Source organism: Manacus candei, unplaced genomic scaffold (assembly GCF_025592945.1).
Source record: "Manacus candei isolate 608988 ecotype Guabito, Panama unplaced genomic scaffold, ASM2559294v1 h1tg000016l, whole genome shotgun sequence".
Taxonomy (NCBI): Eukaryota; Metazoa; Chordata; class Aves; order Passeriformes; family Pipridae; genus Manacus; species Manacus candei.
Window position 1 is genome coordinate 6,706,642 of NW_026138064.1, and position 25,978 is coordinate 6,732,619.

The following is a 25,978-nucleotide window of genomic DNA, read 5'->3' on the forward strand; positions in this document are numbered from 1 at the left end:
CTGCTGTGCAGCCGCATCGGCGTTAGTGCAACAGCTCTTATGGCATCGATTTTGAAACATCGATTTTGGCTTGATCTCACACACACAAGACCAGACACACGAACACATTAAGAGAGTCACAGGGCTGCCGCCACGCTCTGAAACAGAGATCGAAATGCTCTGCGGTCCCTCCTGCCGTCCCGCTCGGAGCTCGGGAGCAGCGGCAGGCAGCTCCCGGCTGGGCTGCGAGATGCAGGACGGGAAGAAATAAAGGCAGAGAGCAGGGATAAATCCAGGAGGAGAGCGGGGAGGGAACTCGCTCAAGCGGACAGGTACGCACTGATGACTGACGCGCCTTGGCTCGTCCCCAGCTCAGCGGGTCAGACGCGCGTGTTGTCCCGCTGTGGCCGCGGCAGCCTTCCAGGGTTTCCCTCATGATTCATGCCGGAGGAGCATTCCCCGAAAACAAGCACGTCCCCGGACGGGGCTTCCGCAGAGGCTCCCGGGGCACTTCTCGTGAAACACTTCTGCGGGACCAGAGAATAGCTGGTGCAGACCGTGGCAGAAGAGTCGGGGCCGGCCAACCTCGGAGAAGGGGCTCCGAGGAGAGGGAGCCAGCAGGGTCATGGTCCTTTCAGCCCGGCATCCCAGGCATCCTAGTTGGCAGTGCCCCTGGCAGACTGTCCCCCGGCGTCCCTCTCATGCCCAATGCCAGGACCAACCTGTTCCCCGATGTCTCCGACACCCCGATCCACAGTGCCTGAGGCAGCCTCTCCTCCGATGTCCCTGGCATGCCGATCCCCAGTGCCCGAGGCAGCCAGCTACCCAGTCAGCTAACGCAGTCCCCAAGCCCGAGCAAGCGCTCCTCGCCTGCACTCCCCGCAGCCTGCACAAGCCAAGAGGCTCCCCGGGAGAGTGGCTTGCAAGGTAAAACGTTCACCTTCGAGAGAAAAAAACCCCCACAACAACTGTAGACGGCGTGGGGAAATAACCACTACCCTCCTCCCGCTCCCACGCTACCGTGTTAAAACGATCCACTAGAGATACTCCTGCAACCTCCATGTGGGAAGTAGGGGCGCCTACCCCCGGGCAGTCCCTCTGCAAGGTGCCCCGAAGCATTTTTTCTCGTCTTTGAGAGAAAATCGTGTGTTATTGCAACGGTCCACGCTGCAGGTGCACTCCACGTAGTTATGAGTGTTACTCCCATTTGTTTGATGCACGATTGTCTATTGCAGAGCTTTTGTGTTTGCTTTTGTTTGGGTTTGGGTTTAGATACTGTCTTTGATTATTATTCGTTATCCCAGTTTTCTTTTCAAATAAGTGACACAATCTCAAGACTGAGTAATTATTTACAGTTCTGGAAAGAGGTGCATGAGACATTCAAATGAGCCCGGTTATGGAACTGGAAACCTTTATTTCCGTAGGCGTACAGGTACATATATGAAGCCAGCAACGATCTGACGCCTGGGAGGAGAAAAACAACGTGTAAAGACACCATGGATAATCACAAGGGTAACCAAACAGTTTCTCTAGTGCTTCCGAAGCACGGGCATCTCTCTCTTCAGATCTGTCTTCCGAGCCTTGTTGGGTCACGTAGCGAATTAACCTTTGGCTTTTTCTTACGCAGTTCTTTGTGGCTTGATCATCTTTATTCAAATCGCCTTCTTTCCACGGGGATCCACTTACAATTTCAGCCTTTGTAACCACGAGGAGATACAAGAGGATCTACTAAACATTTTGGATCCAGACAAGACCTTTACACAAGAGGTTGGTGATTTCTCTAGTGGCATCGGAGGGAAACGGTCGGGACGGCACTGCCTCCACGTTTTTATTCTTGACCACCGGCAGCTACTTTCTGAAAATCTCCTTTAGCAAGCCGGGAGTTGGCTAGTTTAGTAAATCGGTGCCTGTGAAACAGGACCTTGAGGTTACGCCCAACTGTCCTCCCGCGACCTTCCTAAAATGCGCTTCACTGAAGCTGGGACTGTCAGGGATGGAGAGCACGAGCCCGGGCGGCCGCTGGGAAAGCGCTACCCGAAGCTTTCCAGCGCCTTGCAGACTCGTAGGACTGAAAGTCGCTTGTATAATGAATGCTCCACCGACGCTGAAGATGGTGTCATGGTTGCAAAGGTGATCAGTGGTTTTAGAAGCTACGAGGATGGTTCACACACATCTTTCCTTCGCGAAAAGACCGGGTGGTGTTTCTGGGGACGAGTAAGCCCCGCCGCTGTTTCGGGCACCACAGCCCGGAGCCACCCAGCCAGCCCAGCACCAGCTGCCCCGCACCGCCGCTGCCCGACTCTCGCAGCCGCCAAAGCACCCCGAGGCCCCGACGGGATGGTGCGGAGGGCAGTAGGGATGTCTATAGTGGGGTGATCAAGAGGGCTGGCAGCAAGGGGCCGTGTCTTTAACGAGCATCCACCCTGTTGTTTCCCTCCAGGAGCTACAACTCGATTTTCATACCTGTGAGGATGCACCCTCCCAGCCGACGGGCATGCAGCAGTCCGAGGTTCGCCCAGGTGCAAGCACTCCCCGGTGGCTAGGTGGCTTTCCCTTTCCATAAAACAAACAAACAAACAATCAAACAAAAACCCTAAACCACAAACAAACAAAAAAAAACCAAAGAAAAGGGTGGGAAGGAGAGGGTAAGAAAGGGGGAAAGGGTGGAAAGAGAGGAGGGAAAGGGAGAAAGAGGAAAAAGGGGGAAGAGGGGGGAAAAAGGCCAGGAGAGAGGAAGGTAGAAAAAGAAGGAAAAGCAGGGAGAAGAGGGCAAGGATGAGGAGTGAGGGGAGAGAAAGGGTGGATAGGTAACCTCTTTTTAAGGATGCATGCGGAAGCGCTTGAGGGAAAGGGAGTTGAGGGCCGGAGTCGTGACCAGCCGTCTTTCTGCAGGATTCCCGGCGGGCGGAGCGAGCGGGTCGGCTGCTGGAGTGCCTCTTGGAGCGGGCTCGGGGATGCGGGAAGCGGCCGGAGTTGTGGCGAGACATCCTGTCCATCCTACGGCGCCGCTGCCCCGGCTACTGCCTGGCAGGGGAGGGTGCAGGGACAGCGCGGCGGGGCCACCCCAGCGCGAGGAGGTCCGGGAGCAGCGCAGGGAACGCCGACGGGGCGGTGCGGTGGCGGGGTGCATGGAGCCCAGCCCCGTGCGACAGGAGCAAGGCCCGGGAGCTGATGGCGGTGTGGAGAAGCTACAACAACTTGGGATAGGTGGTCTTGGGGGAAACTTCACTGTTTTTGTCCGCCGTATTGACTCTTTTATTGTTGCAACGGAGTCATCTTCCGGGGTAGTTTGGGTTTGTTTGGTTTTTTAACATGCATAATTTATTTAAAACCACACACACACAAAAACCCCAAAAACCCCAACAAAAACCCAGAACACCTCGGGAAGCGCAGCGGCTGCTGGAGCGGGCACCCCGCAGCCCCGCCGGGACGTACGCACCGTCGGGAGCTCAGCTCACCCCAGCGCTCCGCTGCCTCGGTGTCACCTGCAGCCAGACCCTATGCTTTGTGAGGAGAAAGGGGATAACAAAGTGAAGAATAAAAGGGGATTAAAAAACCTGAAAAATAAAAGGGGGTTAAACCCCCCCCCCCCCGAATAATAAAAGGGCATTAAAAACCCCGAAGAATAAAAAGAAAGGACGCGCAGTGGTGGCTGCGGGGAATGTATGTAGCGCAGTGCGCGGGTGACGGTCCTCTGCGTGTCCCAGCGCGGCTGCGAGGTGGCGTGTCCTAGGATGCGGTCGCGGGTCCGAGGATGCGGTCGCGGTGCGGGGGCTGCTTTCGGCGGCGCACGGGGGGGCGGGGCGGGCCGGCGGAAAGGGGGGCGGGCGCTTCCTGCGGGAGGATGGGCGGGAGGCGGATGCGGACACAGAGCGGGCACGGACACGTGCGGTGCCATGTCGCGGGAGGGCGTGGGGCTGTTCTCCGGGTTCCGAGTGCTCGGCCGCTTCAGCGGGCACGTCCCTCACGTTCTCCGCTACCACGGCCGGCACCGCGAGTTCTACGTGGCCACCGCCGTCGGGCGCAGCGTCCACACCTACAACGTGAGTACATCCCGGCCCCCCCTCGCCGCTTCCCCGGAGCCGTGCGGGGCGACCTGCTTCTTCCTCGCCTTCCTCCTCTCCCCGACCTCACCATAATGATGCGGGAGCGTGTGCAGGGCTGCGGCACCCGGGTACCACGGCCCGGAGGGAGGGATGGAGGCTGCTGACTAAACAGGCCGGGAATGGGCTTGTTCAGCCATGTGAGGCAGCGTTGGCCGCTACAGCTTAGCGCATTCGGTTGCCTAAAAGCGGCACTTAAAAGGAAACTTCTAAGATTCAAATTTGTGAGTTTTAGAAATCAGGCATTGTTTATTACGACGCGCTACATGGTCACAGCGCGACGGGTGCCCTGGGAATCGTTTCGTCAGAATGCACACCGAGGTATTTTTCACTGCAGCTTGTATGTCTGCATTGCATGATTATTTATTTTTCATTCCTTGCATTCCTGTTATATATTCATGGCATTCCCAACACTTATTAGCATATATACATGTCTTTATAAGGTCGTCGGGGGTCTCTAGGTCTCTTCTCTGTGTTTGGAGCCCCCAAAATTCCAAATGGCCACCTTGTGAAATGGTAATGCGGTAACTGAGTGTTGCAACTGGCTGCCTCAGTTCTTCTCCTCATTGTTTCTTTAAATCACTTGGCTTGGCTATCTGTAGTTTCTATGTTGTAAATACTATCAATCTTTCCAAAGGAGCACCCAGATGCTGAGGCTTTTCCTTGTTACAGAAGAAACCAAAGCTTGCCTGCAGCAGGGATAGTTTTGGGTTAGTGGCTGCACACTTATTTTTTGAAGGGTTGGGAGGCAGGCAGTTAGATCCTATTAAAACTCCTGTATGGAAGCAGATGAGCAAAATTGAGTTCTGCCAGATGAAAACCTGTGATATAGGCTCATTTCTTGCAGTGCAGAGTCACAGGGTTAGGGCAGAGTTAGAGTTAGAAGGGACCTCTGGACATCATCTAGTCTCACCACCCTGCCAGGGCAGGGTCACCTGGAGCAGGTGACACAGGAACACGTCCAGGTGGGTTTTGAACGTGTCCAGAGAAGGAAACTTCATGGCCTCCCTGGGCACAGTCAAAGCATAATCAGTGTATAGAAACAGTAACTAAACAGAAAGGAAATGAATCGAGTGATTATAGTGAACAGTAGAGTGCAGACAGCATGGATCTTCCTCCACCGTTGTGCTGCCTTTTAGTGTTCACTTCTGCCATTCTTTTCACAGACTTTCAACTGAAAGAGTAATGATCATCAGTGGGAAAAGATGCTTGCAACTAAAGCAAATTCTGTGTGAGCAGATATAAAATTAGAATACAGTGTGCTTGCAGTTAAAATTAACTCAAAACAGAGGTGATGTGGAAATTAAGTTGCCCAAGCTCTGCAAGGTGTTTTAACATGTTTTTAGTTTCCTATGCATTGGGGTAGAATACATCAGGAGCACAACTTAATTTTACTGAGTGGCTTTCTTTTTGCAAATGTATTTTCCCATTCCTTTTGACCTGCTGTCTGCACGTTTTCTAGTAGGTGCTGTTGTAAACTAAGATGAATAGTTTTTCTGTTTTGTGAGGTATGCAAATTAATCTAATGTGGTATCATTCCTAGAATTTTTAATTTCTGTTTATAGCAAATTCATTACAAGCAGTCACTAAAAATGCCTTTTTAACATTTTCATTACAGGTGAAGAAGCTTGGTATTGTTTCTGTGAGTAAGTATGCACAGATTGTTCATTCCTATCATTTGTGGGTTTTTTGACATGTTTGACATCTGCACATGATTCTCAACTCAGAAGCAAAAAATAAATTGCATGTACTAATATTTACAATCAAATATGTTGAGAGGAGTCTCAGAAATATAAGATATCAATTTGGAAATAAGACTGCTGTTGAAATTGTAACTTAGTTCTCTTAGAGACATACTTTGTGAACCTTCTGTTCTTATCATCTTGGTCTTCCAAGAATACCCCTAGGCCTTAATAATTGAGCAGTGAATAAAAGTCAAGTATTAATTTATTGAATTAATTTCAGATCCCTTATTTTGATTGTTGTTTTTGTGGTTATTAGAAGACTTATAGGAGTTATATAAAATAATTACATGAGAAAGGTATGCGTGGATGAGAATAGAAGTCTTCAGGAACGTTAAGAATTGGTTGTGCTGCTGGATACAAAGGATATGAATTGATGGCCTGATATTCCCTTGGCTATTGGGAACAAAGCACTCTGGATGTCAGCAGCAGGGCCCATCTTCTTCTGCACCATCACCAGCAGCCTTGGTGATGAGGCAGCATTAGGATAAGTTTGCAGATGATGCTGTATTAGAAGGAGTAGCTGACACCCAGAATGGTAGAGTTTCACTCCAGGGAGCTGATACAAAACACTGAGCCTGGGCCAACTAGAACCTCGCCAAGCTCAGCAAGTGCAAGTGCAGAATCCTACACCTGGGACAGAACAAGCTGAGAAATGACTGGCTGCATGGAATCCTACTGAAAAGGAGCTGGGGTTGTGCTGGTGCCTAATTGAATGTGGACCAACAACACAGTAGCTGGGAATAGGGCAAGCTGTGTATCAGGGTACATTAGGAACGCAGCCAGTTGATAAGGGGAGGCTGTTATTCTCCTGTACTTCATGCTGGTGAGGCTGTTCCTGGACTGCAGTACCCAGTCAGTGTGGTTCTCCTCCTTCCACCACTCCCCTTTCTCCTGCAGGAGGGATGCTGAGGAGCTGGAGAGTGTCAGGTCCAACAGGATGTAGTATGAAAAGAGACCTTGAAGTAACTGGATCTGTTTAGTCTTAAGAAAGGACAGATATAGGGTGACCTTACAGGTAATTAGATGGCAGGGCTGAATTTGTGGTGGTGATGGTAGACAAAGTAAAAAGAGGCAGCAAACACAGGTTGCAGCTTGAGAGGGTCACAGTGGTGCTTAGGAAAAATGGCCCTAAGAGGTAACTGTAATATGGTGTAGAGCTTGAGCAGAACTCCTTCCCCAGAAATGTTCAAGACTCAGCTGGGCAGTTAACCCACCCTAGTACTGGTGATAGTCTAGCTTTGGGGGGAGCTGGTGGGATGCTGAACTGATTAATTTCCAAAGGTCCTTTTCAACTGATCTTTAGATAATTCAGAGGGGTGCATGCTGTCTTGAAAACTAGGGGTTTCTGTTTACCATCAGGTTTTTACAGAGACCTCATAAATAAAATATTTTTCATTAAAAGAGCACCTGTAAATGAGAGAATGAATGCCACACAACCAGGACTAGATTTAGAAGACCAGCTGTGCAGAGTTAACAGCTGTAAACACATTAATGTAACTTCTGTGTTTAGCTTTCAAAATCATAAAAGCATTGCATGTTCTGTTCAGTGAGCTACATCTTCTTACAGAAGTAGTCATCTAAGCTTTTTGAGAAATTGAAATGTTTACGTACAGTATTGTGATTGAAAAAATTAATGCTGTGCCTCTCTCTGTGTGGTGGTGTTGGTTGGTTGATGTTATGTGGTTGGTGCTCTGAACTTTTTAACTGGACTCTACCTAAAACTGTCTTAACCTAAACAGACTTCATACAGCTCATGTGGAGTACCTATAACCTGGCTGTAAGCCTAAGTCACTTCAGAGGTGCTGTGGGAAGGTGTGTAATATGTTCGAACAAATTAAACCTTAAGTGCAAGCTTTTTTATTTTCTTAGTCCTTAGTTTTATCCTTTTGAAACTGTGCTGCAGTACAGCAAAGGTACTGGTTTCTTTGTGTCTGATAATAATTCATAGTACAAAGCAACATTGTGGGGAAGGCTGGTATGTGATCATGCAAGTTTTTTATCATAGGTGTACTCACACACTTATTTTTAATCTGATGTTTCTTTGTACAGTTGTTAAGTGCTGTAACTTGCATTTTTATGTTTCACTGGGTTGAGAGTATTTTTTTCCTACAGTATATTTTTCAGTTTTCTACCATTTGAGACCACACCAGCAGTTTCTCAGTGTGATCTGGAACTTTGACTCATTTCCCTTTTGAGCTAGTAAAGTAGCAGATCCCAATAGTAGGTACTCCTTCTGAACCAGCCATGAGGTGGTGAGTGAGATGTATTCTTAGGGCAGTGAATTCCCAGTTTCTTTACCTGTGATCAGGAAACAGATGCAGGAGTTATTATTAAACTAATAAGTATTGCTAATGCTGAGATGTTGATTTTGCATCTGTGTTTCCAGCCTTCACAAAGGTAACACTTACCTTCACTTACAGTGAACGTTCAGTAGTTTTACTGTTAAGTGTTTTTCAAAAGAACCACCTTGTGATCTACCAATTTGACGTTATTTATGATGTTGTCACCTTTTTATTGTAGCGTTTTATTGTAATATTGTAATATTTGCATTCATCTGAAATGTGTACATTTCTCTAAAATTCAATGTAATATTCAACAGGAGAGCTTTCTTGGTGAGTCACGTGCCAGAGAAATATGCTGTGAGGCTTTCTCTTTCATTATGAACCTGAGATTTGTTTATCTTTTCTTTTGTTTGATTAACAGGTAATGCTTTGCCACAAGACATTACATGTTTGGCAGCAGATCGCATGCTGATATTTGCTTCATATGACAATATTCTCCACGCTTTTGCCAGGAACAAAGAGGTTTTTATTAGTTTACTTATTGCTTAGTACAAGACAGCTGTGTAGTGTTTGGGGTATCAAGACAGTTAGTTTTCTACAGATGTTTATTTCTGTAGATGTTTAGTACCTTCAATTTTAGGGAAACAAACTGTAGAATAAAGAATAAAAAGCTTAAAACAAGGATGTAAATGCAAATTCTGTAGTGGCTGACCTGCGTTTTATGTATTAATTATAATAGTTAAATAGTTAGTTAAAGATAAAAAAATAAGTTGTTAATTCATATAAGTGAACTGAAATTAAATAATGAAAAATATTTAGGTAGAATATTTTTGCCAGCAGTTTTAAATGTCATATATAGTTATCTATCTTCTACTTCAGGTTGTGTGGCCTTTCCATGTGTTTTATTTAAACTTAGTTGCTTTTAGTCTGTTAGCTGTCCTCAGGTATTATATTAACATGATATCCTGCCCTAACAGCTTATATTAAAAGCATTTCTATTTTGAATTTATAGGTGGTTCATACCTATGAAGGTCACAAGGCAAGGATACACCTTCTACAACCTTTTGGTGATCACATCATCTCTGTGGATCTTGATAATGTTCTTATTGTTTGGAATATACAGTCAGAAGGTGAGAGACTTTTTTTTTTACTACTTTTTAGGTTAAGATTGTTAAACATTCATTAGTTTAAAAAGGAGTTTTGTTAAATGCACATATTCAGAAATAGTTCATCCTTAAAAAAGAAAATTCCTAAATGGTAGTGCTACTTGTTAGTCTGCAATAATCCTGCAATAATATTTCATGAATGGATTCTGCATCACATGCAGAGACCCAGTAGGGTTCCATATAGGTGTAAAGAGATAATGGTTATATGGAAATTACATTTTAGTTTTCCATTTTCTGGTAAAGACTGTGATACAGCAGCTTTAACTCTATCTCTGAAATTGTGTAATTCCTTGGTATTTACCAGACTGGGTAAGACTAAATTCTAATGAATAATCTTCTGATTGCATCAACATCTTCTCGTGCCATTGTCAAGCGCTTTATGAAATTGTGCTTCAGTGCCCCAAACTTTTTCCTTTAGAAAGCATTGCCATTGGTGTGACCAGTGTTATTCCCTGGATCTTGGGCCTCAAAAGTGTCTGTAAACAGGCTTTAGAATTTGAAGTTGCTAGGACAAACAAAAGGCATGCTAATCAGATGAGGTGTTTTGCTCAGGCAGGAGCAGGAATCCCTCAGAAAGATAAAAATCGCTACCGTTCTGCCAGTATTGCTGTAGTAGGTAGGCTTATAGGGAAAACATGTACCTTGGAGCCAACAGATGTTAGAATGTAAAGCTGAGACTGTCCTGTTACACATTAGCTAATCCTTTAATGTAAGAAACACCAGTTGCAGGATTTGTAAAGTAAACATCAGCTCTGCTTTTACATTTGCAAAGGGATGACAAGCATGCAGATTTGTAGGGGTAGCCACACTAACACTGTTTCTTACTTTTTTTTTGCAGAAGAGTATCTTCAAGTGGATTTTGATAAAGCCACTTTTGTAGTTTCTGCACTTCTGCATCCCAGCACCTATTTGAATAAAATTCTCCTTGGGAGTGAACAAGGAAGCTTGCAGCTGTGGAATATAAGATCCAAGTAAGATGCTTAATAACTTGGCTACACTTCATGCCCCGAGTAGCTTGATATGCTACAAATAATACTTTTAAGTATTATAGGTTTTGAACATGGAATCTTTTACCAAGTATTGGCAAAAGTTTTCAGTTAGTCTTTCTCCAGGAACAGAGAATGCTGCTGCCTCCTGAATGCTGACACCTTCCAGGTTGCATGTTGTTTACTCTCCTTGCAAAATGTCAGAGGTTGTTCAGGACTTTTTTTTTTTCAAATTTCTTGAAATCACATAGCTTTCCCATGAAAGCAATTAAAATAATAGTAAAAAGCATGTTCAGGCCTTCTGCCTCCCTTCTAGCTTAATTTTTTGGTCGTTGTGGATACAAGGAAGTGTTGACAGGTATTGTGGACGTAATTACTAGCATTTTGAGCCTTACACTCAAATAAGAGATGTGTAGATATGCCATTGTCTCTGAGCATGTCTGAGTAGATCGTCATTCATATTGTCAGTATTTCCTGTCTACCAAGATCACGCGCTTTTCTAACTCATGAAAGTTACAAGTACAGTGAGTTTCCCTGCATGTTGATGTACACACTGCAAATAGATGTTGTCAGCTTGCTTAATTCAGTGTTTTATTTTCATAACCACTGCATACTTTAAATTGTATCACTGTTATTTCTTTTTGTTTCATATTCTAATGTTTTAGAGATGCCTTATGTGCTATATAAATCAGGAAACAGGAATAACCTAAAAATACAGAAAAGTAAATGTCTCTACTCATAGTATTTTTACATCTATTCAATGCCTGTCACAACATCTTGAGATGCAGTACATCCTAGATGACAAAAAGTCTACCTTAGATGGCTTAATTTCTCTGTTAATTGTGTAAAAACTTATGGCATGTTACTGCTCTTTTAGCAGTATTGCTGGGTTAAGCACGATATGTTTTTGCCTGTTTGTTCCCTCCATAGATTGTTTTGTAGATAGGAATGGAAAAGCTAGACCAAAAAAAAATTAAAGAATTGAGGGGAAAGTTTGATTGTATCTGGCAAGAAAGGAAAGTGAGAGGTGGTAACATGACTGGTAGCAGTCTTTTAAGAATGTCAACCTATGCCTGTGGTGATAGAATAGATTTTAATCATGTCCTTAAATAACATCTTCACAATTTCTCCCTTCAAAAGTGCTACATGACTGCCTTGTCTTTGAGCGGTCCTGCTTCATATTTTGGCTGTTACCATGTCTGAAAGGAACAAGATGTTGTGTGCTTGTAATACATACTGGTGTCTTAATTTAGGGAAGTTACTCTGCACATGAAAGATTTGATTCTATTAGAAGTTGAATCAAGACTGGCTTTTTATGTTGATGTTGAGAATTCTGCAGAGGTGTGATTGTGACAGAAATGCATGGGGAACAACTGGCATAGAAGGGTCTTCCTCCCTGTTCATCGCGTATAATTATGTCATTGTTGTGGGATTAATGCATGACACTAAATTTTTCAATAAAAATGAACCATAAGTTTTATTCTTAACCCTATTTATTAGCGTCACAGGTGGTTTTTTTCTTTTATCCGATTTATAAAAAGAGAAAGCTGATTATTTTTCCATGTAAGTGCATATAAAGCAACCATTTTGTCATGGAAGATCCCCAAGGGTTAATTGATTTATGGATTATGTGTGTTTGTTTTCCAGCAAACTCTTATACTCATTTCCAGGATGGGGCTTCGCGGTCACAACTCTTGCACAAGTTAGTACTTTTGTTGCCTTTTATTTTTGTGCATAACTGGTCAGCTGGTAAAATATAATTGTTAAAAATTACAGCAGTAAAGATGGCTTGTATTCTCTCAAGGTATTGTAATAACCTTCTCTTTAGTGAAGGTTTGTTACCTGCTCTTCCTCTAGTCCTAGTTATGTTGCATTTATAGGATCTTAGTTGTTTTGTGTTTATCACATCTATAGTCTTCACTAAATTATATAAATTCATAGAAACAGTTTACATTACACTGGTAGTTTTTTGCTAAACTTATTTTGCTTTGGAGGTTGATAAAAGGTAGATTTTGCTGATTCAAGAAGAGATTTTGTAATTGTATTTGCTATTTTTTTTTTTAGATATAAAAATTAATTTAAACTTATTGGTAGCATTGATGACAGCTTTGAAAAAGGTCAGCAGTTGTCCAGGATAAAACTTGTACACATGGAGGTGTGTGGCAGGGTATATAATGAATAATAACCAGAGCTACTGGGCACTAAAGTGATGTGTTTTTCAAAGGATTCAAAGCTTCTGGAAACCAATAGAGACTAAGCACAAAATCTTGCATCTCTTTTGGTTTTTTTGGTCAGATCTTCAGTTTTGCGTTACAGTGATATAGATAGAAAATCTTATGCAAGATGCCTTATTTTTTTTCTTTACTCTTTGTACCAGACTTAGATACATTGTCTTGAATGTATTGTCATTACCAGTGTAGCTGCAAGCTTTTTCATTTTAGTTGCTGTTCAATTTTTCTTGCAGGCACCAGCAGTGGATGTTGTTGCAGTTGGTCTTGTATCTGGTCATATCATTGTACATAATATTAAGTTTGATGAAACTCTGATGAAATTTCAACAAGACTGGGGTCCCATCACAGCAGTATCTTTTCGTACAGGTAAGTCTTAGCGTTTTTTTAGTGAAAATATGTATAAAATCACTAAAACTAAGTGGGACACAGGAAAATATTTTTTGATAAAACATTTCAGAATCAAAATTTGTGCTGAGAGTTCTAGTTTTCAAAGGCTGAAGGTAATATAGAGAAGTTACCAATAAGTAAGGGAGATCATGCATTTTCATCATGACTTATAGTGCTATTTTGTAGCATTTTGTTGTATTCTGACTCAGCGCACAGGAAGTGTGACATACAGCATTTTTGGAAAGAAAAGTTTGTTTACAGTGTGCCAAGAGCTAGTACAGTACAGTTATCAGAGTTAGTGCAGAGTAACCAGTACACCTTAGTTTACTGTCCAAACCTACTTCTCAGCAGTGTCTTGCCCCCCAAATAAAGTTAGAGTGTTAATGGTTGTGTGACTACTGAATGGATGTAACTGGGGAACACTGTTTATTTTCACAGCTTTTTCTTGTCTAACAAGTATGTACTAATTACTAAAGGTAGTTATTTTGATGTTGATCCTTCCAACGAGCTGTTGATACTGAATCTAGTCTCTCATTCAAAAAGAGAAAGTCGCAAATCTTATCAGGATATAGATTGATGTAGACCCTGTTGAGGATGAGTGGTACTGGAGAAAACTGTGAAAAGAATTTTGAGAAGTAGAATGTGTCAATATCTCTTGTGCTTTCAAGCAAAACTTCTAGCACTTACTGCTGGATTTAGATATTTTGTTGTTATCTGATATGAAAAAAATCCTGGTTTTATTATCAGTGAGCTTTGTTTCTTTTCTGATTGAAATACTGGAGTGTTATGGTTAAAACATATTTATAGCATCAACTTGAGATTTTTTTTCTTGTGATTTTAGCTTTTTCTTCATCAGTTCTGCATCAGTTTAAAGACGTGAGAAGTCAATAAAGATGTGCTGAATGTCAACAAACAAACCTTTTTTTACTTTTTTTTGAGCAGATGGACACCCAGTAATGGCAGCTGGCAGCCCGGTTGGACACATTGCTTTGTGGGATCTAGAAGACAAGAAGCTGATGTGTCAGATGCAAGATGCCCATTCCACAGCAATAGCTGGCATGTCGTTTGTCCCTGGAGAACCACTTCTTATTACTAATGGTGCTGATAATGCTCTACGGGTGAGTTACAAGAGCTGCTGCTGTCTGCTGTTACCTTTTTCTTCTCTGGGAGACCTGCAAAGTGTAAATGTTTAGTTTGGATTTGAAGTAGCAGTTCTCAAATGAAACAAATACAGCAAAACTCAAGTTGCTGGTTCCTCAGCTGGACTGTAGTTTAAAGATTTGCTACCATGGTGCCATTACTTCATTTACTGCTTCGTGGTAGCATTAAAGAACAAAGCTTAAGATCCACTTTTCCAGAACCATACTTTATATCCTGGTACACTATCTTAAATCTTGATCCATTTTTATAACGTTTTGGATCACAAGCAATTGCTCTTGATAAAACTCCCTTGTGCTGCATGTCTTCTGGTGCCGTCAGCCTTTGGTGGAGGGGTGGAATGAACATCAGGAAACAATTAGTTTCTGTGACAGAAACTTCAAGAGTTTTAGGGTGAAGGATGAAAGCCAGCATGTGAAGTTTGCTGCACCAGCTCCCAGCTAAACCTGTTCCACTGACTAGAGGTGCACTTACTGACAGGGCAATGTTTATCAACCTTGTTTCTCTGCTTATTTTGGGATGCAGGTGTGGATTTTTGATGGACCTGGTGGTACAGGTCGTGTATTGAGAAGCCGAATGGGACACAGTGCACCACCAACAAAAATCAGATACCATGGGCAAAATGGAGAGCAAATTCTTAGTGCAGGTATGAGTTCTCATTTTTGTTTATCAGCCTGATTTCTTGCTGTGATAAAGAAAATGCACACAGCTAAGTGTCTTTGTTTTATTAATAAACTAGATTATATTTCATGTGTTGTGTATATGTATTTATGAAACATAGTAAGTAGTTAATGTAGACAGTGTCATTATTACTGTAGCAAACTGTTTCACTTAAGCTGAAAAGTTCGAAGCAGAATAACATCGGAGCTGCTTTTATTATCTGTATTTATGTATTTGATAAATAAAAATTGATCCATTATCTCCTGAGAAACTATCAGCTGGTCAAAATGAAAACCTGTAACAGCTAGGGAAATCTGGTTGTGACAGGAAAAAAATAAACAGCATAATGCATTTAGTAACTGAGAGGAGCCACACTGCTTTTCCCACTAGTTTGAGCAAGCTTTGTTGCTTATACTGTCTTTGTAATTTATTATGGCTCAGTTGTGTCTGTATTATATATTTTCAAGGCTGCTTCTTACCATGGTATTAATCTAGAAATGTAAAAATGCATGTGACTGCCCTTCCTTAGAAACTAGCATATTTAAAAATCTCTTAAAGGACCCCTTAGGAAATGATGTGCTAGATCAGACTGTTTTGTACTCCAGTGCACTTAAGTAATGGAATGGTAGAGACTCTTCACCTAGTCTTTACTTACTGTTAAGCAGTGAATTGTTTACGTGGGCAACATTTGACAATGTTACACTATGTTTTGATGAAATGTTACATCCAGTATGGCACAGCAATAGGTGGTGCTAAAACTACATACTGAAATCTCTTACTGGCCATCCAACTATTAACTTGGATTCAAGTAACAAGTTCCTTGACAGTAATTCAGCTCACACAAGATAAACCACAGTATCAATTAAATCTTGCTTAACCAATCTTCACATTTGCTTTTGCAGTTTACTGCAAAACATATGGAGAGGACACAGAGGCAACCACTAAAATGAAAAGGATCTCAAGCTCTGAGATCTGATGTATCTGCAGTGTAAAGATACATCATAAAGATACTCTCTACATTCCTTTCTGAAACAGTGGTAAAACTTTATGCAGCAGAAATGAGGTAGCAATGCTGTGAGGTGTCTTTCAGGTGCTAGTGGTTTCCTTAGAACAGGCATCTCTACAAATTAACTTTGTAAAATTTCACTGTTGTCACAGATTTACCTTATGCTTAACCTTTCTCCCAGTTCCAAATACACAGATCCTGACTTACGTCTCCATCACAGCGGCAAGGAAAGGTTGCTAGAATAGTATAATTGTTCAATTGTCTTTCAGATTCTTTAAGTTCACTTTGACTAAATTTCTTTCTTTACTTATTTGGGGTAGTAAAAGTGTTTTGTGACTCTTGTGATTTTTAGGAATCATCTCAGTGCCTTTAATTTTGCGTGTGTTGTGGAGTTTTGTTTTCTGTTGGGTTTTGGTTCTGCCTTGTCCATATCTCCCCCACCAAGTGGACCTGTTTGCTAGTTTCAAATTTGAGCTTTCTATCTCTATATTAACTTCCTATCAGTTCTGTGAACATTGGTCACTGGGTAGAGTAGGAGAGTCCCATTAGTGTCCTGGTTACAGGAAAGATGGACAACCCAGCTTTTACCATTTTCCTTTGGGTTAGCTTGCTGAGTAACCTGTGTGTAGTTCTTAATCAGTCACAGCATGTATTGGTTAGAAAAATAAAGGAAGGAATGTTGTAGCTATTGAAGGGAGTATATGACGTCATGAGAAAGCTTTGGAAGTATTATGGAGGTATTTGAAGGATGCAACACTTTATTTAATGTTCTAATTGTTGAAAGCTGGGTCCAGCAAGATATTGTGGTAGAGAAAGGAGCAGGGACAGAGGAATTAACATGGAAAAGATGTCCATAAAGAGGTGTCATTCTGATCGTGTGTGGGGCAAAACTGTAGGAATGGAATGTAGGCCATAGAAAACTAGGCTTCATTAGTTATGCTGCTTATAGTGTATCTGTATTTTTTCTTGGACCAGAATTTTTAGTAAATACTTTATGATACTGTTTGAAGTTGCTTATTACTTATCCTTTTATTTTCATTTCTCAAATAGATTATGCATAAGTTGATTTTTGCCCTTCTCTACTCTGCTAATTTTTTGTCAGGTCAAGATGGAACATTGCAGTCCTTTTCAACAGTGCATGACAGGTTCAATAAAAGTTTAGGACGTGGTGAGTATTTCAGTCAAAGTACAAGTATTGGTGAAAAAAAGCTCTGAAAAGTGTTTATGTAAATGTTAAGCAGGCTTTATTTTCCCTTTAACTGTTGTATAAAAATTAGTCACCTCAGTTGTTCTGTGAACTCAGTCCTTCCTGCAAAGTGTACTTTCAGATTTGTTTGTACTTAAAAAAAGTAATTTCCATAGCCTGGCACTATATGCTCCTTCACCATGGGAAATGTTGGGCACGACTTTTGTATTTAAAATGTATAAGGCATTAGCTGACATTTAAGTATGTGTAATTACAACTTTTTACCATATTCCCCTTCTATTCAGTTGACTAAATTGATATTTCATATCTTGAGTTCCTTTGATCTAATGTAGAGTTTAACTTAAAACACATCTTGCACACAGTGCCATGATATAGTTTGGAGAGCAAGGATCAGAAAGACTAAAATAATTCTTAGTTTTAAGTGTTTATCTATATGGTTGTATATGTATTTAGATCTGTTTGAAAAGACATATGCAGATTAATTGGGTTTGTATGTATATCCTTTGGGTATAAATTTGAAATTCCCAACTCTTTGGTTATTGAAGGGGCTGGGTGTTACATATTGCTTTGTATAATCATGTCTGTATGACCATATTTTTAGCTGTAATGGGGGAACTTCTGCCTCAAGACTTCAGCACAAGATCCTGGAATAAATAGGCTGAGTAGTACATCTGTGTAAAAGGCTGGTGATTTGTTCAGTATCACGTGAATGTTGACAGGAACTCTGTTACTATTCTTACCTCTTCAAACCCTAGGGAACAGCACTGCTGTGTTTATATAAGCCAGATTTTTCTGTTAATAGGAATGTTATGTTTTGTTAACAGTCCTTTTTAAACCATTATTCTCATTTGTCATCATGAGACTGAGACACTTATTTTCTGTTTTTAAGGTTCAATTAACAAAAAGAAATCAAAAAAGAAAGGTCTTAAGCTTGACACGATGGCACTTCCACCAATTACAGCCTTTGCTTCGGGTAAGTGGTCTTTCACATACATTACAGAGTAAATGTTAATACAGTATCATCATATATTTGTTTTGTCTTTTAACCCTCAAGACACTACTGTTTTGAAAGCTCATAAGAAGATGAGATTATTGAGCATCTGTGGCCTTTCATGAGTTGTTGACAGGTTAAAATTATATTTTATTTTGTAAAGTTTTCCAATATTTCAAAAAAAGCATTTTCTTTTGAACGTTTGTCTTGCTCTTTGGCTTGAAAATCTCCTGCCAGAATCTTTTGGTGTATATATTATTCCAGCTGGAGAACCAACAATTATAGGGGGGATGAAGATCTTTTTCAGCTGAGGAAATCTTAGGAACAATGTCTGATTTTGATTCCTCAGCTCTTTCATTTCAGTGACTTTTCGATGTCAAAGTTCAAGTAATCTGTTCATTTGTAATTCAGTATGCAGATAAAGAGCCTAACTTTTTTGAAGCAGGATAACAATTATCTTTGCTTCATCAAAATGTGCTTCTTTAAATTAATGACCTCCTCTTGAAGTCTGTTTTGTCTTAAGTATAAATATTTTCTCTTCTGAGGATGGTTTATTGTTTCCTATGTTGAAAGATCTGGATTTACAGTTTCGTGTAGCCATTTGACACATATGGCATTCACATTTGTAGTGATACAGACATTTATACTTCAGTGATACAGACTATCTGTACATACTAGTTGCAAATATCTCTATGTATTTTTAAAATTTATATTTAAATACAATTAATTTTGAATTAATTATTTTTAAATTAATATTATACCTTCCTGCATTTGGAGACATAAACCCCCCATTTATTTAAATACGTTATGGAGTTGTTTCCTTTTTGCTGTCTTGTCTTTGGTAAAATGAACCTGTGTGTATCTCCTTTTAGTCTTTAAAGTTCAAGAAATATCCAGTTTCAAACTCTCAATTTTTTTTAATGTATATATTATGGAAAAAAGGCAAACTTGCTCATTATTTAGACTTTTATATATAATATTTGACTACAAAGTTTGGATACTGAGCTTTGGAGAAACAAATTTTCCTGGAAATGCAAAAAAAGTGTTTTGCTGTGTGGAGCAGATTTAGCTCTTAATCCCAGCTTTAATTTGTTATATAGTGGCTTCTGCTGCTTCAACAGCTGAAGAAACAGCTAACAGACTCAGCTGGAAATGTGTACAGATGGAGCAATTTAAGCCACTTGCATTGGAATACGCTTTTCAAACTGCATAGGCTAAAACATACAAAGACATAAGACATCCAAAAAAATGCTTGTGGTTCTGTTAGCATTTATTTGCACTACCACATGCACAACATTTTGCCAGGTGTTTTTTTCTCTATGGCAGCCTTTCAACTGTGCAACAAGAACAATAAATATGAACTGTTCTGTCTAAAGTTATTTCAAAATACTCTTTCCTAAGATATCAGAAAAGCTTGTTTGACTTTAGAATTACTGTTTGTAAAAGGACTATATGTTGCATTTGCAGAAGTGGCACATCAGAGTGACTGGGATGGTATTATTGCCTGCCATCAAGGGTATATAACCTGCACAACCTGGAACTATCAGAAAACTTCTATGGGAGCTCATAAACTGAGGCCTGAAGAATTTAGCAAGTACAAACCTATTGATATATATGCAACAGTAAGTTTATTTCTTATAATGTTTCTTCAGCATTACATTGTATGTAAAATGCTTTACAACTTGAGTTGGACACGGTGACATTGTGTTGAACCCACAATGAAGGCAATACAAATGTTTACTGAGCTTTACCTGCTTCGTAGACGAGTAGTTACTGTGGCACACTTCATGTGCTAGGCATTGAGCAACTCCGATATCTTGTGATAAATTGTTTTTCTGACCTTGTGTGTAGTAGTTAAGTGGTAGATAAAATAAAGTTAATTTTAAGTACCTGGTTTTCTTTTGGCTACTGAATTGCTTTGGACTGTATTTTTCCAAAGACAGCTAGACCATTGTTTCTTTGTTTCTTGCTATTTAAACTCTGTGTGAACTTGCCTTATTTTAGGGTGCCACAGGCAGTATGGACATTCAAAGAGGCATGCAGTCACCATGCTTACACTTTATCTTAGGGATTGAATTTGTGGACGTCTTGATTTTTTGGGTTACACTGTTGATATTATTACATATGGCTTCTGATGGATGTCACTAAACTTTCATCACCAAGCAGTGACCTTTTCATTACATGTTGACTATTTGCTTATTTTAAGAGCTCCTCCCTCTACTTTTTTGAGATGTAAGTTGTTGGTTCTGTGCAGGTTTCCTTGAAGAAGTCTAATAAAAATATATTAGTATTTTGTATTCCTACATATTTCATATGCTACGTATCATCTAACAACTTTGCTAATTGATATACACTCAGAGAATTTTTTTTCACAGGTTCTTTGTTTTGTTGTTTGTTTTTTATTCCCTTGAAAGGCAGTTGATATTACCTCATGTGGTAACTTTACTGTAATCGGGATGTCAACTGGACAGGTGGATGTGTATAACATGCAGTCTGGCATTCACAGAGGGCGTTATGGCAAAGAAAAAGGTAAGGATTGCTAGACTTTTAAAATACTGGCTCTGAAAAGAACAGCAGTAACCTGTTGTTCTGTCATCTAGCATATTTAACATAGGTTCTGAGTTGAATTTGGGAATCTTTTCAGCGTCTCTGATTACCATACACTGTCCTATGATGCACTGCAGTCAGAAACCTCATTTGAAGGACAGGATCCTTGCTAGTTTTAACAGGTCTGATGTTAGCATATCCTTGGTTTTAATTAACACAAAATTGTCAGTTCCAAGATGGTTAGCACCAAAATGAAATCCTCTGGCCTCTGCTCTTTTTGAGGTAAGCACATTTCTTGGCTTCTTGTTACAAGGTTCTGTCTCTGAGATAAATTTTCCCATCTGTTTTGTGCTCCCTGCTTAAAAATTAAAGAATATTTTACGTGAGTTGGAAATTAAAATCCTAAACAAGTCTATTTCTTTTCATATGGTATTATTTTTAATTACCCAGCTTCAAAATTATGACATAATGTGACAGTGTTCTGTCGTTTCCTTTTAATGGTTGCATATATATATATTTCATGTCATGTATCCTCATGCATGTTTTTTGGTGCTCAAGATCTGAATGTTTTGTTGTAGAAACAAGGAAAGAACCTCTAAACATTACTGGATTTTTAAAAGCATAGGAAACATGAAGTGATCTCCTAATAAAATAATTGGTTGATAACAGGATGACTTTTCTAATTTTATTTACTGGCCAGTAGCTTTAGGCATAGATAAAGAAATAAAATTGATCCAAACCCAGAGGAGCTATGTATTGTCTTTACACTGCACTGTAAAGTAGCCTAGGAAAACTTCCAGACTTTGTGCTGGAACCAAAGCTGGAAATTTTTTCTGGAGTGGTCTGGCCTCCTGAAGGCATTCCCTAAGTGATTCAAAAAGTCTCTCAAATCTCACACTCACAAAAAACTTCCCAAAACTGAAAACAGAAATATGAGCTAATATTCAGCTTCAGCTGCTCACAAATTTTTACTTGTATTCCACGTGTTTACTTGAAAGCAGTTTGGTTTCTGTACAGGTTAAAAAAAAATATGATATTGGAGCAGTCTTGTCAGGTGGCTTTAGAATTGTTTGTCACTTGCTTACTGCTCATTTAGTGTAGTTAGGCAAAGACATACAGAATGGTTTTTGGCATTCAGTTGATTTCTATGCTAAGTTTAAATTCTGAAATAGTACTTTCTTTTCTCTTGATTTGCAGCACATGAAGGGGCCATTAGAGGGGTAGCAGTGGATGGATTAAACCAGCTGGTAATCACAGCTGGTAGTGAAGGATTAATTAAATTTTGGAAATTCAAAACTAAAGAGCTAGTTTACTCCACTGAACTTTCTTCTTCTCCAAGTGCAATTCTGCTTCACAGAGATAGGTAAGAAACTGAAGCTATTCCATGTGCATGTTGTTTTGCTGGACGTATTTGTCTGAAATGGCAACCAGCATTCTAATTAAGTTTATATATTTGATGCTTTGAAATATAACTGACTACCAGACACAAAATAAAATTATTACAAGATATTTTATTAGACTGAAGGAGTATAATACTGATATCCGAAATTATTTTAGGATAAAAGATACCTGGAGCAATGTTAGGATATTTTTTGTCTCTCGAGTATTCACTATCATATGTGTTAATGTTTCTTGGCAGTGGTATTCTGGGAATTGCCTTTGAGGACTTCAGTATTAGTGTTTTGGATATAGAAACCAGGAAGTTTGTCAGGACATTCTCAGGACACCATGGACGGATTAATGACATGGTAATTGTTAACTCATTTTCTGTAAAGGTGACATAGACAGATACGTAATTAATTTTAAAGATAATTAATTTCTCTGTAGGTATTAAGTCACTGAGTATTATATTCAGCTGTGAATTGTGGAGTTGTAGTTCAACTCTACAGCAGTTTTGGCCATGTTAGTTTTCAAGTTAAAATGTATAGTGTTGGAATGGCCATCTCTTTTTAATGTACTTTGGGATTTTACTCTAATTTTGCTAGAAGCTGCTTTTGGGTCAAACAAAATAAAGCATTAGGAGTAATGAAAAACACATTGAGAAGCAAAATTGTACAGTAGTCTCAGCTGTGTACATAGAAGAGATGAGTCAGGTGTAAACAGATCTGAGATGACACTACACAATGACCATTCCTTATTTACATCTTATGTAATAGTGTTTTGTAGAGTTCATTACAGTAGTTTTTAATTCTAAATGCTACTAAATGAGTATTTATTTCATTTTTTCAATTTTATGCTTAGTGGTTTTCATCACTAACAGTCAAAGCACTTTGGTCCTGACTTTTATAAGTCAGATCTGTCCTGTGTCACATATTTAAACCTGTTTCAAAATAGCTTTTCTTACTTAAAACAGTGTGTTTTCGGTTTTAGTTTATCACCAGACCATTTCATCGTGGTTTTAGGCAGCAGTCTAATCTTGACAGTGCCTCTTGTAGGGATTGGCTTGTCCATTGTGCCATTAAATTGACTATTTTATTTTAGACTTTCAGTCCTGATGGTCGTTGGCTAATAACTTCATCAATGGACTGCACCATTAAGACTTGGGACCTTCCCTCTGGATGGTGAGTCACTTTAAAAACATATAGCAGAACTAATAATCTCATGTCTGATAAATGGCAAAAAACCTTCTGGCTTGATTATCTGTCACCAACTTGTGCTATGTGATATTCAAAGTTGCACATGGCATAACAACTCAGTTCTCAGTATTTTAGTTGTGTCCAATGCAAGACCCTTTTTCTGGGTCTGCAGAATAACAGCATCTTTAAGATCTGTTGAGGACACCTGGAGTTGAGGACACTCACAGTGTCAGTGAGTGTTAATTTGTTCTTTGTCTGGAACTAGCACTATAATCTAAAGGTCAAGAGGTTGCTTAAGCTGAACTGCATTGTGATATGCTGAAGTATTCATGGGATCATGCCATCTATAATGCAGCTGTCTCCTTTGAGAACACACGCAGGATCACTCTCAAGGAAAAAAGGCAACACAGAAAGAACCGTGTCTTGCAGAATACACCATCTAAGGAGTCTTTCTGCTGTGCCTTTTGCAATCGGATATGTCTGTCACATATTGACCTCATAAGCCACCAGCGTGCCTGTAGCAAATGTGGATAGAGCCTTCCCAAATCTTCGTTCGCGAAGCCTAGCCATGATGACATAACATGGGATCATAGAGTGTTTTGAGTGGGAAGCGAGCTTCAAAGATCTAATTCAACTACCGTGATGTGGACAGACACTTCTTTCACTAGACCGGGTTACTCAAAACCCCCTCCAACCTGGCCTTGAGCACTTCCAGGAATGGGCCATCCACTTGGCAACTTGTTTGTGCAACCTGTTTCAGTGCCTCACCACCCTCATCATAAAAAATTTCTGCCTTGTATCCAGTATAAACCTACACCCTTTCAGTTCAACACTGTTGACCCTTGTCCTTTCACCACAGGCTCTGTTAAAAAGTCTAACTCAACCTTTCTTACAAGCCCCCTGTAAATACTGAAAGACCACAAAGTCATCTCCCCAGAGCCTTCTGTTCCCCAGCGTGGACCCTTACCAACTCTCTCAGCCTTTCTTCATAGGAAATGTGTTCCAGTCATTTTCCTGGACTTGCTCTAACTTTATATCTGTCTTGTGCTGGGAGCCCCAGAGTTGGATGCAGTACTCCAGATGGTTTTGTAAATAGAAGCCTGTTTTCACTTATATTCATTTTAGCACACAATAAGGCTTTATGTCAGTTATATTTTTAATTGCAACTGCCAAAAATTCTCCTTCGTGATCTGCTGTGAGTAGGCTTCTCCCAGAGTAAATTTGGCCGAGAAATATATGAGTACACACAGGAAGTTCAGGAGCCCAGAAAAAAACAAGCTGAAAAGTAACTTAGAGTTCTGTCAGTGCATTTTTTTAGCAGCACATCAGATAGATTTATTTTTTTTACGTAATTTAAGGCAGTGCTATGCAGCGTGCAGTTCTGGTGATCACTAAATGGTTTCACTGATTAGTTGATGTGGTATGGTCAATAATTTTGTATACTGTTAGAAGTTTTACTACCTAAAGCGTGTTGAGTATCAACAAACAAATAACCTGTTCTTACATAATGAATGACGCTAGTCTAAAATAGGACAATGTGATGGTTTCACTCTAGATCTTCCTGGAGACCAGCTTGTAACCAGGAAAGAAACTAGGGTAATGACTTAAGAAGTATTCCATGCTATTCCTTTCCGTAGCACAACATATAAAAAGGTGCAGATAAGAGAGCTCGTTCTCTTCTCTCTTCCGGTGGCTGAAGGGGACAGGTCTCTCTGTAGACAGACTTTGTTTATATAGGCCAGGGCTTGCTGCTCAGACCTGCCGTTATCTCTGGTCTCTCCGCGAGGCGTGGGGGAGTTGGCTGCTGCCTTGCACAGCTCTGCTGTCCCGATCAGGGAAGTATTTAATTTGTTTTTATATTTATTGACTAGCTCTCTATTAACAGGTATATTGAGGAGATATTTGTTTTTAGGCTTCTTTTTATCCCTGTTTCCCCCTCCCTTTTCCCTTTTTTTCCCTCCTCCTGGGAGCTCCCTGTTGTGGATAATATATTCAAATTGAATATATATAATTGTAAATTTTTTTTTAATAGAATCCTGTTTCATTCAAACTTCTTTCAGTTTTTTTCCCATGGTTCGTTTTTTCTTCCCTCTCTGGGAAGCAGGCCTTGTTGTCAAGTTTTGGAGACTTGGCAGGAAGCCAGCTCGAAACTTGCACAGACAGGATGGACATTAAGTGTTGTCTTTCCAGTATAAATGGGAAGAAAATTAACACTCTGTTTGGACTTCATCTTTCTAATACTCTTTCCCTTCCAAAATAATGTGCCTGCAAAAAATTGCAGTATTAATTAATTAATATCAGTTACTTCGTTTCTTTGATAACATAACACTTTGCAGTAATAATCTATTCATAATGTTTTTGAAAGTACCCTAACAATAGTTCTTGTTTATGTAACAAAATTACATATTTTGTCTCTTCTCTCTGATGGCAAAAAATTCAGATCAAGCTGAAATCTAGGAAGATATATGACAAACCCTGCTTTTGAAAGTACTTAGGTTAAATTATTCTTCCAGAATGTAAAGGCAAGGTTTTCCCTTAACTGTAGGAAGAGGAGTGTATTGTGTCGTGGTTTGAGAGCCCCAAAATCCAATTCTCGAGTCCAAGCCCCCCCCCCCATATCAACCCAGTGTGAGATGGGTTTTCCAGACACCACACAAGACTCAAAATGGGGGGGAAAGGGAATTATATTACAATGACTATACAAATAAATATTACAATACATCATATACAATCATAACTATCTCTCCTATAATTAATCAGTATTTACAATGGATCAGTCTCTTCTCCCTTCAATAAAATTCCAGAAGGGAAAAGGAAAGATCCTTTCTACTCTCAGAGCAGCAGTGTCTCTAGGGCAGCAGTCTCTCTCTCTCTCTCCCATGCAGCAGCTGTAGCTGGATCTCTTTGAAACCTGTGTCTACCAACATGCTGAAGGAAATGTTGGGGGAAAAAAT

General features: G+C 40.3%; 1 protein-coding gene and 1 long non-coding RNA gene across 3 annotated transcripts in view; one reads left to right on the forward strand and one right to left on the reverse strand.

Annotated features, from left to right (window-relative positions):
• Positions 1–1,190: 1,190 nt before the first annotated feature.
• Positions 1,191–3,756, reverse strand: LOC127468967 (uncharacterized). The gene is made up of 3 exons (XR_007903741.1): positions 2,792–3,756; positions 2,443–2,532; positions 1,191–2,183 (listed from the first exon to the last, which is right to left on the reverse strand). It is a non-coding gene; the product is annotated as an uncharacterized LOC127468967 (long non-coding RNA).
• The window catches only part of WDR36 (WD repeat domain 36), a 33,723-nt gene continuing 11,465 nt past the window's right edge, over positions 3,721–25,978 (forward strand). The window contains exons 1-16 of one of the 2 annotated variants that reach the window (XM_051782601.1): positions 3,721–4,022; positions 5,701–5,724; positions 8,531–8,631; positions 9,122–9,239; positions 10,114–10,246; positions 11,909–11,963; positions 12,726–12,858; positions 13,822–13,997; positions 14,563–14,683; positions 16,806–16,871; positions 17,800–17,883; positions 19,369–19,523; positions 20,316–20,430; positions 21,646–21,811; positions 22,088–22,196; positions 22,930–23,009. In XM_051782601.1, the coding sequence (XP_051638561.1) occupies positions 3,734–4,022; positions 5,701–5,724; positions 8,531–8,631; positions 9,122–9,239; positions 10,114–10,246; positions 11,909–11,963; positions 12,726–12,858; positions 13,822–13,997; positions 14,563–14,683; positions 16,806–16,871; positions 17,800–17,883; positions 19,369–19,523; positions 20,316–20,430; positions 21,646–21,811; positions 22,088–22,196; positions 22,930–23,009 (1,925 nt within the window). In that variant the 5' untranslated portion in view covers positions 3,721–3,733. Of the gene's footprint in view, positions 4,023–5,700; positions 5,729–8,530; positions 8,632–9,121; positions 9,240–10,113; positions 10,247–11,908; positions 11,964–12,725; positions 12,859–13,821; positions 13,998–14,562; positions 14,684–16,805; positions 16,872–17,799; positions 17,884–19,368; positions 19,524–20,315; positions 20,431–21,645; positions 21,812–22,087; positions 22,197–22,929; positions 23,010–25,978 lie in introns of both variants that reach the window. The other variant, XM_051782602.1, reaches the window with a different exon arrangement.